General features: G+C 34.9%; 1 protein-coding gene across 1 annotated transcript in view; it reads right to left on the bottom strand.

The window, feature by feature from the left end:
* Window positions 1–17629, bottom strand: part of EYS (eyes shut homolog) — a 1828849-nt gene that overhangs the window by 1585669 nt on the left and 225551 nt on the right. The window contains 3 exon segments of the mRNA XM_047734324.1: window positions 14057–14187; window positions 15297–15371; window positions 15373–15491. Of these exon segments, the coding sequence (XP_047590280.1) occupies window positions 14057–14187; window positions 15297–15371; window positions 15373–15491 (325 nt within the window).

The raw sequence follows: 17629 nt of genomic DNA, 5'->3' as shown, positions 1-17629 counted from the left end.
TTCCATAAAGCATTGTAGATTTCTATAATTTGGATTACCACTTCCCTTCCAATTTTCCACCCATGTTGTTAATTTAATAGTATGATTTTAGTTGTAGTCTTGATATGTATATATATCTATGTGCTCTCCTCTGGAATCTTTTCACTTATTTTGACTATAGTAATCTAAGTTTCATGAACTTTTTCTCCTCCAGAGATTCTAATACCCTCAAGTTGTGGTTGTTTCATTTTAACTCACGTTCCTCTCCTAAGTCTCTGGCCTTTCTTGCATCCAGTATTTTTCTTTGCTAACTCAGTATCTTAAGTGCAGTATCCTTCAGTGAATGGAAGGAAAAATTGGGCCAAGAAAGTTGACGCAGCTAGAACATTAGTCTTCTCCTTAGTGTCACAGATCTGGCCTCTGTCCTCCATAGTATCATTGAGCAAACTTTCACTGACAGCCTTGGGTCCTTAACCTCAGAACTTAGTTGACTATATGGCAAAGGATAACAAGAACATTTAAGTAGGTTGATTTTGACCTAGTCAAAGTGTTTATACTGATGAAGTAGCTGCTATAGTCTGGTTATTGTTCTGTTGTCCCTCTGCTAATTTATAAATGCTTCCTAGCTCACAAAGAAAGAGAATCTGCATAAGTCCCTTCTATTGAGATAGTCAGGGAAACTAAGACCTAACTTATTTTAGCTGCTCAAGGTGTCTAGTAATCATTTTGGTCAAAGAAATCAGCTGTTTTGTATGGGGAGAGGGGAAAAAATGCTGTTCAGATCACCATGTTCCTGGAGTATCCAATATTATATTTTTGTATAAAACTATTGTTTTATAGTAATTATTAAGGTAGTAGGAAACAGTAAATATTTTTTATAAAGATGGAGGATAAGAGGGTTGTAAATAATTGTGATGAAAATGTTTAAGGTGTTATTTTTAGTGGTAAAAAGGGAGATAATATATAGAACAGAGGACCTGAATTAGATACATGTAAGGAAAAGAAAAGGAAGATAATGGAAATAAAATATGTTAGTGGAAAAGCTTGGAGAAAATAAAACTCACTTTTATCTTCTCCTTTCCTTTTTCCTCCCAAAGTGATTTCCTATAACTTCCTGAAATGTCTCTCCATTATTGGGCTGCATTTTGTCAATTAAGTCAATATTTATTAGACAATTAGCTGTACTCTATTTCTTGGACAGAGTATCCCAAACTTTGTTCAATGACCTATGGAATACATTCTACTGTTTTTTTTTTTTTAAAGAATTTATTTATTTGACAGAGAGAAATCACAAGTAGGCAGAGAGGCAGGCAGAGAGAGGAGGGAAGCAGGCTCCCCGTGAGCAGAGAGCCCGATGTGGGGCTCGATCCCAGGACCCTGAGATCATGACCTGAGCCGAAGGCAGAGGCTTTAACCCACTGAGCCACCCAGGCGCCCCACATTCTACTGTTTTAATGAGAAGTGTTAGGCTCTTTTGGGGACAAAGCCTTGAATAAAACAGAGTAATAATAGCAAATTTCTTCATCAGCATCTTGACCAATAATTCATGTAATGAAGAAATACTGAATGAAAGAAGAAATATATTACTACATATATTTATTTTTAAAGTGTACAAAATTCACAAAATAAAATGAAAATCAATGAACCTAAACAATTAGCAAGTTTTTAAAATATATTTTTCAAAATTTCCTTGACATTTCCAATTTCAAGGAAAACTTAAACTTAATAAAATTAAAAATGAAATGTGCAGTGCTATTATAAATAATTGGTAGGGAAGTTATTAAAGAAATGTATCACAACAATGAAGTAACCACAACAATAATGAAAATTGAAAATCAAATATTATCTGATTTTTAAAAAAGAGCTAGCTTCAAATAGTATGTTAACAGTGTCACTCCTGGATTGGGAGCATCCTCTTGATTCAAGTTTTCTAGCTGCTGAAATGGCTCTTTCAAACTCTAGACTATTCTAGGAAATGGAAGGAGATAGTTATAACATAACTCCAAATAATTTTCTCTGACCCTTTTATCTTGAAATACTTCTATCACCTGTTTGAAGACTTGGAGGAGGTTTTGCTACATATTTTTTCTGGGTCTGTACCATTGGATTATACGTGAGTTGTAATTTTTGTCACAAAGAAAGCATTATGGTTCACTTTTGTCTTTTTGGTTTCATAATGTACCGTTGGAAATTCTGATGCAGAGTTACTTGTATCAATTTCAACACTGTCATGTACCACTTCCACTTCTTGGAAAAAACCATTTGAGTGAGATAGACATTCTTAGAACAGAAGCTTTGCACTACCACTATATGCTTGCTTACTGTGACTTGTTAGAGCATAGACAAATGTCTAGTTTATACACTCATTTTATCAATTTATTTATTTATTTTTTTGCTTAAACTGAGTTAATTGAATCATCGTCTGGATTTCAAAACATATGATTCATAGTTCACAGTTCTTTAAGCTTTAAAACAATGTTATTAGACAAAAATAGTTGTATTTTCTAATGAAAGTTAGCATGATATAATAATTTATAAGTTATAGCATTATACCATTTTACAAGATAGGGAAGACATGCTCTTCATTTGCCAGCAACACTGTAACACTTTCTATTTTACTTTGAGTAAAATTCTAAGACTTGGAGTGGCATGCATGGTCTGCAACTGTTCCTATCTCTGGTTTCCTCTCCATTTTCACTACTTTCCCTTGCTTTCTCCAGACCAATTACACTGGTCTCATTAGAGTGATCTCAGTAGGCCAGGGATTGTGCATCATGTACTTCCTACCTCATGCACTGTCATGGATATTTTTCCTCCTGAGAGTTGCATGTTCCATCACCTCACTCAGATCACTTTTCTTAGTAAGGCTTTCATTCAATGTCCTACATATACTTAAATGAGGTCAAAACAAGGAGGTCAAGTGGAAGGCTATCAAACTGTTCCTGATGAGAATCTTTGCTGGCTTGAACAAGGGTGTTGACTTCATAATGATAAAAATGTCCGTATCCATGAAATGTATTTATTAGAGAACTTAAAGGGTCTGCTAATGATAGACAAGAAGTGGGCTGAGACAGAGACAGAGAAATCAAAGATCAGTCTAAAGAACATTAACAGAAAATCAGGTTTATCCAGGGATTGAAAATCAACCCATTAATTTGGAATATATCAAGGGTGAGATGCCACATTAGACATGTGTAAAAGAAAGCAGACCCCGGTTTACCTGATGGGATAGAGAGTTAAACAGATTTTGTGTTTTCAGATCAATAGAACATAGAAAAAGGGAAGAAAGGAGTTTAAGAATGGATATATGGCTATACTCTGTAAAAGCAAAATGAAGACCAAGACCAAGGGTGATGGGCAGAGGAAAGAGAATGCAGTCAAATAATTAGAGGTGCCTACTAGTTGTATGAAAAGAATTACATAATTTTGGTGTTAAAGTACACAAATGAGTTAACTTGAAATACACGAATTGGTGATCAGAGAGTAGAAACTTAAATCAATATGTTGTAGGGTGTGCAATTACAGTTCAGGATAAATTAGAACATATGACCATAGAAAATTTGCCAAGATCAGGAGGAAGAGGATAAGTCATTGCAAAATAATTGTCAAAGAATTTAAGTAACCACAGTGGGTGGATTTACAAGATGGTTATCAAAGACATCAGGGAAGATGACAGCAGTAGTAGAGAAAAGGACAGCAAGCCAGATGCTAAATTCTTTAGTAGGAGATGGGTGGGAACTGAGAGAAGAAAGATACTGAAAAGTAGCCTAGGGAGGAAGGAACAAAGAGTTAGAGAATAGTATAGATGATGTCCTATGCTAAAAATAGGCTTTTCAGGAGGAGGAAGAAAAATGGTCTGGATATGATAAGAAGGGCAAGGTTTTCCATATATTTCCTTACCAGTGATACACAGGCTGTGGAAGAAGAACAGTAGCCACCTAAGGGGACTAAAGATCCTCGGATTTCAGTTAGAAAAAGAAGTACACAAAAGAGATGTGTGGTTATTGGAGAATTTGCTGCTAGCACTGGAGATCCAGAAGGCATAGCAAAAGAGTACTGATATTAAGAAGTGTTGGATGTTGTGTAGAGAATTAAGTTCAAGTATGCCATGGAAAACTTAGAGGTTATGCAATATTAAGTGAATCTTTATGCACAGAGGTCTGCACTAACTTCTGTCATAATGTTCCATTGTTTATTATTTACAGGGAAATTAATAAGTCCAGGACTAATGAGATGAAGGTCATACTGATGTGAACATATGTTCCCAAAATGAAGCAGTTAGGGCATTAAGTTTGAAGATGACTTTTTTCAATTATAATTTACCTGAAAATATAAAATTATATTAATAGTAGCAGGCTACTCTTGATAAGGAAATGTCAATAATACCCTAGATATTTTCCATTGTAATATAGTTTAAAACCAGTATCTGAAATGATAAAACTATAAATTATAATGGACTTTTTTCTACACTAAATTCAGAATGATTGTTCAAAAGAGGAATTTAGCCTTAAAATATGGGCTATTGATTTCAAGCAAAGAAAAACTCAGCAGTTATCTTTTGATATAATTAACTCCAAGAAATTAATGTTTCCTATTAGTGGAGAGTTACTGAGTGACCAAGTGGAGGCTTTTTATTAATTAATAAATTCTGATTCAAATGTGTGATTGCTATTTTAAAACACATCTTTCAGACTTAATGTGAAAATGTAACTTTATTATATGTTGAAAGGAAATATGTTGACCTATGCATTTCTGTTTATACAATGTTCTATTTCAAAGTCACATTGCATGCTTAATTAGGTTTGCCTGTGACACAAACTGAAAACCCCAATTTTACCCACAGCTGACATGGTGAGACATCACGCAGACTAATGGAATGCTGAAACTGACTTGAGAAAAAAAAGTATGTTAATACATTGAATTGACACTTAAGCAGGGCAAGCAGGCTCTAATTCTAACTCAGTGAGGAGGAAAAATGGAAATTAAAAAAGAAATAAGCTGTAAGAATAAAACAGAGCATCATTAGCCCATGAAATATCTTAGAATTTGGGTGGAAAAATAAAATTTAGAAAGCAAACACATTCATATCACAAAATTTCTGATTGTTTTAAAGATATAGTATTTATGTATGTATTTTCAAATATCTAGTTTATGGTCTTTACAAAGATGAGTCTCAATAAATATTGTTATACAATTGATTCAGAGTAGAAAAAAATTGATGTAAGAGAAATACTCCAACTGGTTTTATTAACATTTATTTTCTGATTAAGGTTTCCTCACTTTATTCTGGTTGTTCAGAATGTGATTGTCTTTACATATAGAAAATATTAGTGTCATTGCATTCAGCAAATATCCAAATAGATAAGTATGTCTTCATACTCGTGAGTGTTTATGTATGTGTGTATGATGGGATATAGGAGTGTGGTTCATGATAGTCTTCAAGCCTTTATGTGGTATTTTGTTAAAATGCTTCCCAAACTAGTATAGGGGAGGATTCAGAATCCTGGGTGTCAGGTCACAATGCCCCTTCCCTCACTACCTCTACACCTCCATCAGATAGGATGATGATTCCCTCCATCAGGGATCCTAGAAGCCTCACTGTAACTGTGGTCTGAAGTACCTTGGACATTTCCACTCATAAATGGAATGGGGTTCACAGAGACTTGCCACTTTAGCACTATCTTTGGAGGAGCTTGCAATGGCTGTCCCCTGAGTTCTGTGAGCTCTGATAAGACCTTGCACCTCCACCTTAATGCCAAAGCTCACAGTCGCCTTACCATGATCTATGTTTGAGGCCATAATGGTTAATCACTTGTCGCCATTTAGCCCAGATACTGCAAGAACCCAAAACCTCTCAGGGCCTTCCTCACCATTTTAATCTTTTCCCCCAATCTTTTCTATACACATTTTTCATTTGACTGTAATCTTTCAGTGGAGGCTACTCTTTCTCCATCACCCGTCATATTTCAGGGGATGGATCAGGTAGGTGTCCTTTTCCCTCATTGTTTCTTCAAAAGGATCACCGTTACATCCTTCTTAAAACTCTCAATATTTGAGGATGATGCCATTAAACCATGCTACTCATATCTCTTCCTATTGCTTTCATAGTTGACCCTCCTGGGCATTCCCTCTAATTCTTTAATGTCTAACACCTGGGTTATTATATCTTTTATAATATAATCCCAGTTTTACTTGGTTTTTTTCAATATCTGCTGAGTTCACCCACTTAAAATCCTAGCTTTTTGGAGGAGGATACTGAGGAAGATCTCAATATTCATCCTAACTTTTACAGTCTATTCCCACTGTAGTATTCCACATGCTACCATCATGCATAATTCTATTCCCTTCTTAATCTTAAATTCCTTAATATTAATTTCAAGTATTTTATATTCCGCTCAGAGCCTAATTCTCTTTCCAGTTCACTCCCTCTAGTCCTTTTTTCTACCCAACAATTCTACATTCCTCATAATCCACTGACTCTACCAACACTTCAATGTCTCTCATCCCCATCATGCCATCACTTTAATAATTACTAAGTTATATTACATGGTCCATTTCCATACTCACTTCTTGCATACCCTCAAAGCATTTGCCCCATTTCCCTCCTTTATAGTTACCTGGTCAAAATTCAACCCTAGTTTAATTCAACACTCAGGCTATTTTACGTGGGTCTAGGAATAACAACATGTGGTTTGAGGATGTTACACTTGACTATAAATTCATCTTCACTAATTCTTCACTTCAATTAGGATCTCTATTGATATGTATCAGTAATGTTATTATATTTCCCTCCTACTCATCTATATAACCATTTCACACCTTCTTATCTCACCTTGCTTCCTACCTTACTTGAGGAATCCATCAGAGGACAGTCTCCAAATGATTACACATCACATATTCAAAGCACCTCTGTAAGTACAAATATTCTGCTTTGCTGGCTATTACAATTGATGTAACATACACCATCCTATCAAAGCCCACTCCTTTGCTTGTGTACTGTATATCCCATCCTGTCTTGCCTAATATTTTAAAATTACCTACTTGAACGTTCTTCAGCTCCCACTCTATTACTTATATTGCTGCTACTCTTTACTGGGAAAGCCCAATTCTTTCATTCTATTCACTTGTAAACTGAGTCTAATCAATATCCTCCCCCTTCTTTTTCTCCTCCTTCTTTTATTTTGTTTTGTTTTGGTATCTCCTGTAGGGAATGAATTTTTCTCATTGTTCTGTCAAAATGTTCCTTAAAAAACTAAAAACAAACAAATAAAAAAATAATTACAAAGCAGCAACAAAAGATTGTCTCCTCTTGCCAATTCCATAGATCAATTTTCACTTACCTCTAACTAGATCTAACTACATACTTTGAAAAGTCTACCATTGTCTTAATATTCTTAAAATATTCTTAAAATATGTTATAGTTTCTGTAATGACCATTTGTATTTTTCCACCTCAACTCACTGACTCCTGCATTTTAGCTTCATATTCCATTCCTTTAACTCTTGGGTCCACAGGTCTCTGTCTGCAAACTTCTCACTTCCTGTCAAGGCTCACTGTAAGCTAATCTCATTCAGTTTCCTGGTTTTAAATACCATCTCTTTGTGGCTAGCTTTCAAATGCATATATGTAGCCTAGACCTCTCCTCTAAACTAACATACCAGAAAGCATACCTTATATCTTCACGTGGCTATACGATAGGTCTCAGCTAATACATGCAACTCCGATTTCTTGATTTTTACCCCTCTCAATCATGCTTTCTTCTTGTAGACTTCTCCATTTTAGAAAATTCTATTCCTAACCCTTCGATGGAATAAATAACCTTAGGATTATGCATGACCTCTTTTTATCCAGCCCTTCAGAAAAATACTGAACCTTCTTTAGTGCTATATTCCAAAGGCGATCCTTAATCACCATCATCACATGTCACCTTAGTGATGGTGTCGGTCATCACCATCTCTAGGCTGTTTTATAATAGTGGCTTCTTTGCTGTTCTCACTACTTCTTCCCGTGGGATCACACAGTCAGTAGTCTAGTCTACAAAAGTGAGTCAGTGCTTCTTTAAAACAGTATCTACCTGGGGCGCCTGGGTGGCTCAGTGGGTTGGGTCATGATCCCAGGTCCTGGGTTTCAAGCCCCACATCGGGCTTTCTGCTCAGCAGGGAGCCTGCTTCCTCCTCTCTCTCTGCCTGCCCTCTCTGCCTACTTGTGATTTCTCTCTGTCAAATAAATAAAATCTTAAAAAAAAAACAGTATCTACCTACTAAATATAAGTTTATTAAGAGGAGGATATTTTACCTGTTTTTCTTTTCTTTTTCCTACTGCAGTAGAAGAGTTTCTTTTGCAGTAGGAAAGCTTATGGAACAGCAGGCACTCAATAAATAGTTATTAAATTAGTGAATGAATGAGTCATTTCATTCACATCCAGAGGAAAGACCTTCCATCTCAGTGAAATCCAAAATATTTATTATAAGCAAATTAAATAATGACTTAAATATTTTTTAAGGAAATGTTCTATGTGTTACATTAGAAAGGGTTCCAAGTACAGAAATGATTAAAACACAGATATTCTCTTGAATATGGTACAGAAGAATGGACTTTTCTTTTCTTATTTTTTTTAGATTTTATTTATTTATTTATTTGAGAGAGACATAGCGAGAGAGAAGAGCAGGGAGGAGAGGGAGAGAAGCAGGTTCTCTGCTGGGCAGTGAGACCAACTTGGGGCTCCATCCCAGAACCCTGAGATCATGACCTGAGCCCAAGGCAGACACTTAACTGACTGAGCCCCCCAGGAGCCTGAGAATAGACTTTTCGCAGTAATTCAAAATTATAGTCGATGAAATAGTCAACTGTATTATAGGAATATTATTTTTGGCAGGAAATAATTAAGTAAAAAATAAATTTATGAATAGTACAAAAAGTTAACTATTTAAAATCTGTGATTGAATGGAATTTGGTTTACCCAGATTTTGGCTTTTTAAAATCTTTTCAGTCCTACACTTATTGGCATTTTTTTGGCTGTATCCCCTTGCTAGATTTTCTTATGGTGGCAAGATGGCCTCCTATAGCTCAGCTACATGCTTCAAGAAAATAACGTCAGTGTCACTGTAGAGATTGACTGTTTCGCATTCCTTTAAAATCTCCAGAAGGAGGTTTCATTTCACCCAAGTGCAGACTTTCTGGCAAATGGTTTTTTAAATTATCAAAGGGCAAAAAACGTGTCAAACTTACTTTAAAACAATTCATTCCCTGTGGCTAACAAAAAAGGGCTTTTAGGGGCACCTGGGTGGCTCAGTGGGTTAAGCCGCTGCCTTCGGCTCAGGTCATGATCCCAGGTCCTGGGTTCGAGCCCCACATAGGGCTTTCTGCTCAGCAGGGAGCCTGTTTCCTCCTCTCTCTCTGCCTGCCTCTCTGCTTACTTGTGATTTCTCTCTGTCAAATAAATAAATAAAATCTTAAAAAAAAAAGGGGCTTTTAAAAACCTCTCTTTTTTCAATTTGTAGGCAGAGGGCAATGATGATAGAGAAGAGTGGGAGACAATTCTCTGGTTTCTGTTCTCCCATTTCTGTGTCAAGTCCTGGTGCTGGAAATAGGTAAAGGTTTCCATACCATAATATTCACTACGAATGAACTTATTGTCTAGACAGTGCTGACTCTAAAGGTTATGCCAGTCTTCTGGTCCTATACCAGAGGAGCTTCTGAGTCCTTGTATATTTGAAAGCCAAGAAATTCAAAACTCATGTGCATGCAGCTTTCTCTTGTTATCACACTGTAATTATATTAAGAGTCACTGCTGCCTCCTAAAGGGTAGATAAGGATCTGCCTCTCAGGAGCCCACAGATATGTAGATATCCAATATGTCTTAATCTCTGAGATCTCATCCCCTTTTCACCCCCTCCAAACACACTTCTGTCTCCTGTTTCCCTAAGCATAATCCTCTCTGTTGTCTTATAATTTGCAATTCATTATTTTAATCTCTTGTACATTGCTTTGAGTACTGGAAGTCTCCTCCCAGATGCTTTCTTTTCATCCTTGTCCATCCCATACTGTATTTCAGAATGCTGACCTGTGACTTTTTTTAAATTTTGTTATGTTAGTCACCATACAATACATCATTAGTTTTGGATGTAGTGTTTCCAAGATTCATGGTTTCATATAACACCCAGTGCTCCATGCAACATGTGACTTTCTTAATACCCATCACTACGCCTACCCATCCTCCCAGCCCCTTCCCTCTAAAACCTGTTTGTTTCTCGGAGTCCACAGTCTCTAATGGGTTGTCTCCCCCTCTGATTTCCACCCTCCGCCTTCACTTTTCCTTGACTTCTATCTGGGTCCTACTACTGTGCTGCACAACCAGCAGGTCAGAGGTGAGAAGAGAATAAGGTCAGGTATTTATTTCCCCTACTCCATCACCACTAGGTTGTAGGTGGTAGTAAACTGTTTATTGAAATAAGTTCATAATTCATGTCAGAATGTTCTATCCTACACTTCTCTCTCACTTCTACTAAGTGCAATCTTAGCTTTCCCTTTCAATAGTATGGAAAGGAAATAGCTCCCACTGTTTCTAAACTCAGGATGATTAATCAAACATTGTTGGCTTCCCTTAGTCCTTCTCAAATCGTTTAGTTTTTTCATTCAGTATTTCTAGATTACTCGGAGTGGAACATTCCTTTTTGGGCAAAGCCATAGCTGATTTCAAGTATTCAGAGAAACTCCTCAAGCATTCTTCTAAATAATTCTTTCATTTTCTGCCATCACTGTATCCCACAATCTATACTTTATTTAAAAATTTTAGCCAAGGGGCACCAGAGTGACTCAATCATTTAAGTTTCTGTCCTCAGCTCAGGTTATGATCCCAGGGTCCTGAGATCACCCAACGTCAGTGTCCTTCCTCAGTAGGAGTCCGATTCTCCCTCTCCCTTTGTCCTTTTGTCTCGTTTTTTTCTCTCAACAAAAAAATAAAATCTTTAAAAAATACTTTAGCCCCCAAAATAAATAAATTATAAAAATTTTAGCCAAAGTATTAACACCTCAGTCAAAAATTCCTCAGTAGGGCGCCTGGGTGGCTCAGTTGGTTAAGCGACTGCCTTCGGCTCAGGTCATGATCCTAGAGTCCCGGATCGAGTCCCGCATCGGGCTCCCAGCTCCATGGGGGAGTCTGCTTCTCCCTCTGACCTTCTCCTTGCTCATGCTCTCTCTCACTGTCTCTCCTCTCAAATAAAAATGTTTAAAAAAAAAAAGAAAAAAAAAATTCCTCAGTAATTTCAGAAAATTACCAAAATTAGGTTCTACCTATCTGATGACACCAAGACATCAATTATCCATTTTCTTTTTTCCAAAAAAATTCTACTTGCATTAAAATTGCTCCCAGTAATTGCCATTTATGATGGCTCATACAGTTACTTACTGCTCTTAAAAATAACATTTTTGTTTATGCTAAGTTCATAGACACCTAAAGGTTTCAATAGTCTAGGTGTTAAGGGAAATGCTAGTTTATAAACAGTGGTAAAAATTAATTCCTTTCTGAGACTGTGTTGCTGTGGTCACTTAGGTACCAAATAAATTCTCATAACTAATGGTTTACACTATTTCTCAAGGAAGTAATTTTGTTTCAGTTCCTCTCCCATCTCATCATAGGAATTTAGATCCAGTCCATATATTTAAATAGAGAAGTTGATACCATCATCAGTATTCTATTCTCTTCACCTAATTTTACCTCTTCTCAACCCCACTTTTTTTTTTCTCCCAAATTCAGAATATAAGAGCAAAAGCTTGGGTTGAAGTGTATGGATGTAGGAGGGAAAGAAATGTAGGAGGATTTCTGCATCAATGCTATTTGAGCTCAGCTCATCTTAACCAGTAACTCTTAAGTATGGTCTCCAGATCAGCAACATCAGTATCACTTGAGAATTTGTTAGAAATGCACATTTGTGGAATCCCTACCCCAGACTGATTGAATTAGAACTCTAGGGGTGGGAAATAGCTGTTTATTTTAAACACCTCTTCAGGAGATTTTAAAACAGCTAAAGTCCATTGCAGCCAAAGTGTGAGAATCATCGACCTAGAAAAAACACACTTTCTAAGATAGCAAAACACAGATTTTTTTTAAACTTTTTTAAAAGGTATTTAAATTAAAGGGCTTTCATTTTTCTCTTTATTTTCAGTCATTCCCTTAATTTCCTTTGGGACAAGAAAAAGAGACTCCAGACTAATTTTTTTGTTTGTTTGTTTTTGGTCACCTTTTCAACTTCATGCTTTATTAATTTATATTGATTATGTCTCTATCACTTCATTTGAGTCAGAGTTGGAAATGATTTTTACTGTCAGGGATGAGTTTAGTGGGTGGGAATCTGGGTGCTGGAAATTCTGCTCCTGTGTTCCACATCTGTATGATACTCATTGATTTCTGAGGCTTAGGTTTTCACTCATCATTCAAATTGGACTGTTATTTTTGCCTTGTTGAGGCAGTTCTGTGTTTACTCTCTTTTTCACTTTCCTTATATTTTACCTTCTGTTAATCAGCGGTCTAATTTAACCAGAGGAGGGTACCATGTTTTTAGTTAAGTAGATTGGAGATGAGCACAATGTTTGCCAAATTCTTAAACAATGTGGTCATTTCAACAATTAGAACCCATGTAGTGGGGTTCACATTAATTTCATAAGTAAGTTTAATTCAAACTTCTCACACTAGCTTACCTATGTGACATATTCCATCCATCCTAGAGAAACCTAACTGGAATTTTTACAACATCCATCCTATCTAGCACAAGGTTAACAAAGCATTCTAGATTGAACGTCATCATTTTAAAATTAAATCTAATAATTCATAACATAACAATCAACAGGAGTTGGCAATAATGCCTCTGGTTATCTAGTTTTCCTGCTGATAATGAAATTTAAAACAAAGCCTTCCAGACCATCAGAATAATGCTAAAAATAAGGGTCAATAAAATCATCATACTTAATAAAAATAAAATAAATATGTGAATATATATTTATATATTTACATAATGCTACCTATATTTTTAAATGTTGATCATTTTTCTATGTATATTTACAAATATATTTGCACTATAAGGCTCAGAACTAGAAGTTATGAATTAAAAAGTCAGTATTTTTAAAGGGATAGCAATTGAATTTATTGATAAATTAATATAAGATTGAATGCATATACAAATTTGCCTGGACTGGTTAGAACTTCCAAAATTTTGTTATAATGAAGAAGCTTCTCCTCATTTTCTTTTGAAAATGTCACATTTTAAAAGCTTAGTGTGTTTTTAAACTTAGAAATTAATTTCCTTTTGAACTGATAAAAATACTGTACTTGGTACATCTGTGATATGTACGCATATTCTGTTTCTTTCAGTATATTCAAGGCTTTCCTGTACCACAGCTAATAATTTTTAGCTTTTATGAATATTCTAACATTTTGAGGCTGTTTACTGCCCTTCAGTAATGCCCAACAGAACTTACTTTAAGTAGCCAGATAAAAATCAAGCAAGTGTGAAGAGTACAAATTGTACTTCCTAATGGTGTGAGTAACTATCTATAAAGCGATTTGAAATGGACTAAAATTATAGGCCCAGATAACTAGGTCACTTCTGTCATTTACAAATGGGTAACTTTTAGCAAATTCTTATTTAAATAAAGCAATATTTCCTAAAATCCTGCCTAAAGACTCTAAAAAAACTGTCACCCAAGGTCTGCAAATTGAAGGAATAAACGGTTTACTCTATACTCTCAAAAGATAATAATAGCATTTTCTGTGTATAGTAGACATACTTACATTTATCTCTTCTTTATAAACCTTTAATTATTATTCAGTTATCCTAAATATCTTCATTATGAAACAAAATATGTTTTACAACTCTTTGTCCAAATTATGCCTGAGGATTTCTTAGTTTTTTTTTTTTTTTAAACTCAAACACATTAAATGTTTCTACTTCAACTTGAAGTAGAATATTAGATGCCGTTAAATAAAATTTAAACTTAAAACAGAACATCCTTTTATTTTTGTCCACATGGCTTTAAAACTCATGTATTATTTGTTTAAAAATAGGAAAGTAATAAATTATACCTGCAATGATAATCCTTCCCATATTTCATACATGCAGTATTATTCTTGCAAGGAAATGACTCGCGTGGTATTTGAAGTTGTCTCTTACAAAGCTTGCCTGTAAATATTGCTGAACAGATGTACGTAGTACCCTAAGAAAGATCAGAAAGTATTTTTTACAAAAGTTTTTGGATACGTCAAAAGTAATAAAAAGATTCTTACTTGTAGAGGGATGGAAGCTATTTTTATAAGCATGTAGAAATTTCCTATACAACAATGTGAAAGAATCTGTTTTCCAAAATATCACAATGTCCCCATTTCACACACTTTTCCTACCACCTAAATTCAACACTCCTCTGAGAATTAGAAACTATCCTTCCCACCACCTTGAATTTAAAAAGCAGGCTGTGGGGCGCCTGGGTGGCTCAGTGGGTTAAAGCCTCTGCCTTCAGCTCAGGTCATGATCTCAGGATCCTGGGATCGAGCCCCACATCGGGCTCTCTGCTTAGCAAGCAGCCTGCTTCCTCCTCTCTCTCTGCCTGCCTCTCTGCCTACTTGTGACCTCTGTCTGTCAAATAAAAAAAAAAAAAAATCTTAAAAAGCAGGCTGCGACTATAGAGAAAGAGATGCTCTGTGATTTTCAAAGCCCTGTTTAAAAGGCCATATAATGTCTGTCTAATTATCTTGGGATGCTTGCGCTCAGAACCCAGCCACAATGATGTGAGGAAACCTATGCCTTACAGAGAAGTTATATTTAGGGTTCTGGATTGATAATTTCCAGTTGAGGGCCTAGCTGATAGCCAGTATCAACCATAAAACATGTGAGTTAGGAAGACTTTAAGATATTAATATGAATTTATAATACAATGTAAAATGAATCTTACTAAAATAAAAAGATAGTAAGTTGTGGAAACTTTTACATTATTTCCTAATCTTATTTATGTAAATGTTAAATTCAAATGTCAAAATATAAAGTGTCAAATAACTAACAAAATTAAAAATAATTAAAATGAATTTTTACAAAATTACATTGTTCATAAGGGAGAATTTCAGCAGAAGAACAAAAAATGAAACTGAAGTTTGTTTGTAATTGGGGTTTGTATTTAAAATGGGAAAACATGAAAATCAACAAATGAAGTATCTTTTCTGATATTTCTGATTTTGAAATTATAATACGTTAATGAAACTTGAATTATTTGTACTTTTCAGATGGTTTGGCAATAGTAAATATATATAAATCACTTTCTTAGATTCAGACTACATTTGGAATATGAATGTTGTCTGCATCATTCTGACATGGCATTGATGAACATTTGTACATATCAGTTTCACAGTTTTTCATCAAAAAATCCTTCTGGGCATTCACAAATGTAAACAGAGCTTTTATTTTGGCAAATATTCCCTTTCCAACAAGACTGAGAAATATAACATTCCATTGACTCCTCACAGGACGGACCTTAAAGGATCACACACACAAAGAAAATATGAACATAGAATGGCAAAACTCATTACAGAGAAGGTCTTCAGAATTTATTAAAAAAAAAGATTTAGCATGGCATAATTTATGTATCATAAAATTTACCCATTACGAGTCTATAATTCTGTAACTTTGCAAATGTGTAGAGATATTTGACCATCAGCACTATTCAGTTTTAGCATATTCCATTACCCAAAGAAGAGCTCTTTTAATTGTCACTCTTTGTGTCCAGCCACAGGCACCATTAATTTTTCTGTCTCTATAGATTTGCTTTCTTTGCACATTTCTATAAATGAAATGGTACAATATGTTGTTTCTTGTGCTTGGTTTCTTTTGCTTGAGATAAAGTTCTTGAGGATTTGTCATGTTGTATCTTGTATCAGTAGTTACATGTAATTCACTATGTATACACTTTGTTTATTCGTTCATCATTTGGTAAACATTTGGGTTGTTTCCACTTTTAACATTTTTTTACTGAGCGATAAGTGACGTAATAACATATTATTATTTTTTTAATTTGGTAGAATTCCCTCTGAAGCCAACATTACATTGTTTTTTGTTTTTTAAAGATTTATTTATTTGTCAGAGAGAGAGAGGAGAGCGAGAGAGCACCACCAGCACAGGCAGACAGAGTAGCAGCAGAGCAGAGGGAGAGCAGCGCTCCCCGCCGAGCAAAGAGCTCGATGTGCTCTTTGTGCTCGACTCTATCCCAGGATGCTGGGATCATGACCCGAGCCAAGGCAGCAGCTTAACCAACTGAGCCACCCAGGCGTCCCCAACATTACATTAGTTTTAAGTGTACAACATAATGATATATATATATGTGTGTGGTGTGTGTGTGTGTATATGTGTATATATATATATAATATATATATAATATATATATATATATATGACGATCACCACTATAAGTCTAGTTAACATTTATAACCACACAGTTACAATTTTTTTCTTGTGATGAGAACTTTTAAGATCTACTCTCTTGGCAACTAACTTTTATGAAATGAATTCATGAGCAAGTATTTGGGTGGATATAATTTTCATATCTCTTATAAAAATTTCTTCGTTGAAGTGTATGGTAAATAGCTGAGTAACTTCTTAAGAAACTGCCAAACTGTTTTACAAGAGGCTGTTGCCAGCTTACGTTCACATTAGCAGTGTATAAGATATCCTGCCTCTACGATTCTTGCCAACATTGATATTGTCTATCTTCTTTATTATAGCTTTCTAGGGGGTGTGAAATCATATCACCTGTGGTTTCATATTTGCATTTCTATAAGAGTAACAATTTTGAGTACCTCCTCATACATTTATTGTATAAACATTTGTATATCTTCCCTAATGCCATTTCTTTTGGTACATGTAGACTGTAAACATTGTATTATTTATTTTCTTAATATTGAGCAACAAGTGAATTTGTATATTCTGAATACGATTTTATCATTAAAAAAGTGACCACAAATACTTTGTCCTTTTCTTGTTGCGACTTTCTTTTCATGTTCTTAGTTAGTGACTTTTTGATAGGAAAGTTTTAAGACCAAATTACACATATTTTTAGTTTCATTAAATACAACTTGTAATGTTTTCTTTAATAGATCATGCTTTGGTGTCACATAAGAACTCTTTGTCTAGCCAAAGGTAATAAAAATTTTCTCTTATGTTTTATCAGACATTTATGATTTTAGTTCTTAGATTTAAAGCTCCAAACAATTCCATTTTTTTTATTTTTGTGTTTTGTTTTAATATGGTGTGAGACAATGAGTTATTTCATATATATTTTATTTTTAATTAATTAATGTTGAAATATAATTGCTCCAGTAATTTTTTTAGAGATTGCCCTTTGTCCATTTAATTGCCTTTTTTACTACTTCAGAAATCAACTGGCCATAAACATAACAGTTTTCTTCTGATTCTCAGTTCTGTCCCACTGGCATATTTATTTATCCATATGCACTAACACACTATCTACATCAATGGAGTTTGATATCAAGTTTTGAAATTAGGCAGTCATCCAATTTTTTTCTTTTTTTGTTGTAGTTGGTTTTTGTTTTTGCACTTTCACATAAAATTTTGTATGAATTTGTCAATTTCTACACAAAAGCCTGGTGGAAAGTTGA

This window comes from Lutra lutra, chromosome 6 (genome assembly GCF_902655055.1).
Source record: "Lutra lutra chromosome 6, mLutLut1.2, whole genome shotgun sequence".
In the NCBI taxonomy this organism is placed as follows: domain Eukaryota; kingdom Metazoa; phylum Chordata; class Mammalia; order Carnivora; family Mustelidae; genus Lutra; species Lutra lutra.
Note: the sequence above shows the minus strand (reverse complement) of the source record. Positions and strands in the feature narration are given on the sequence as shown.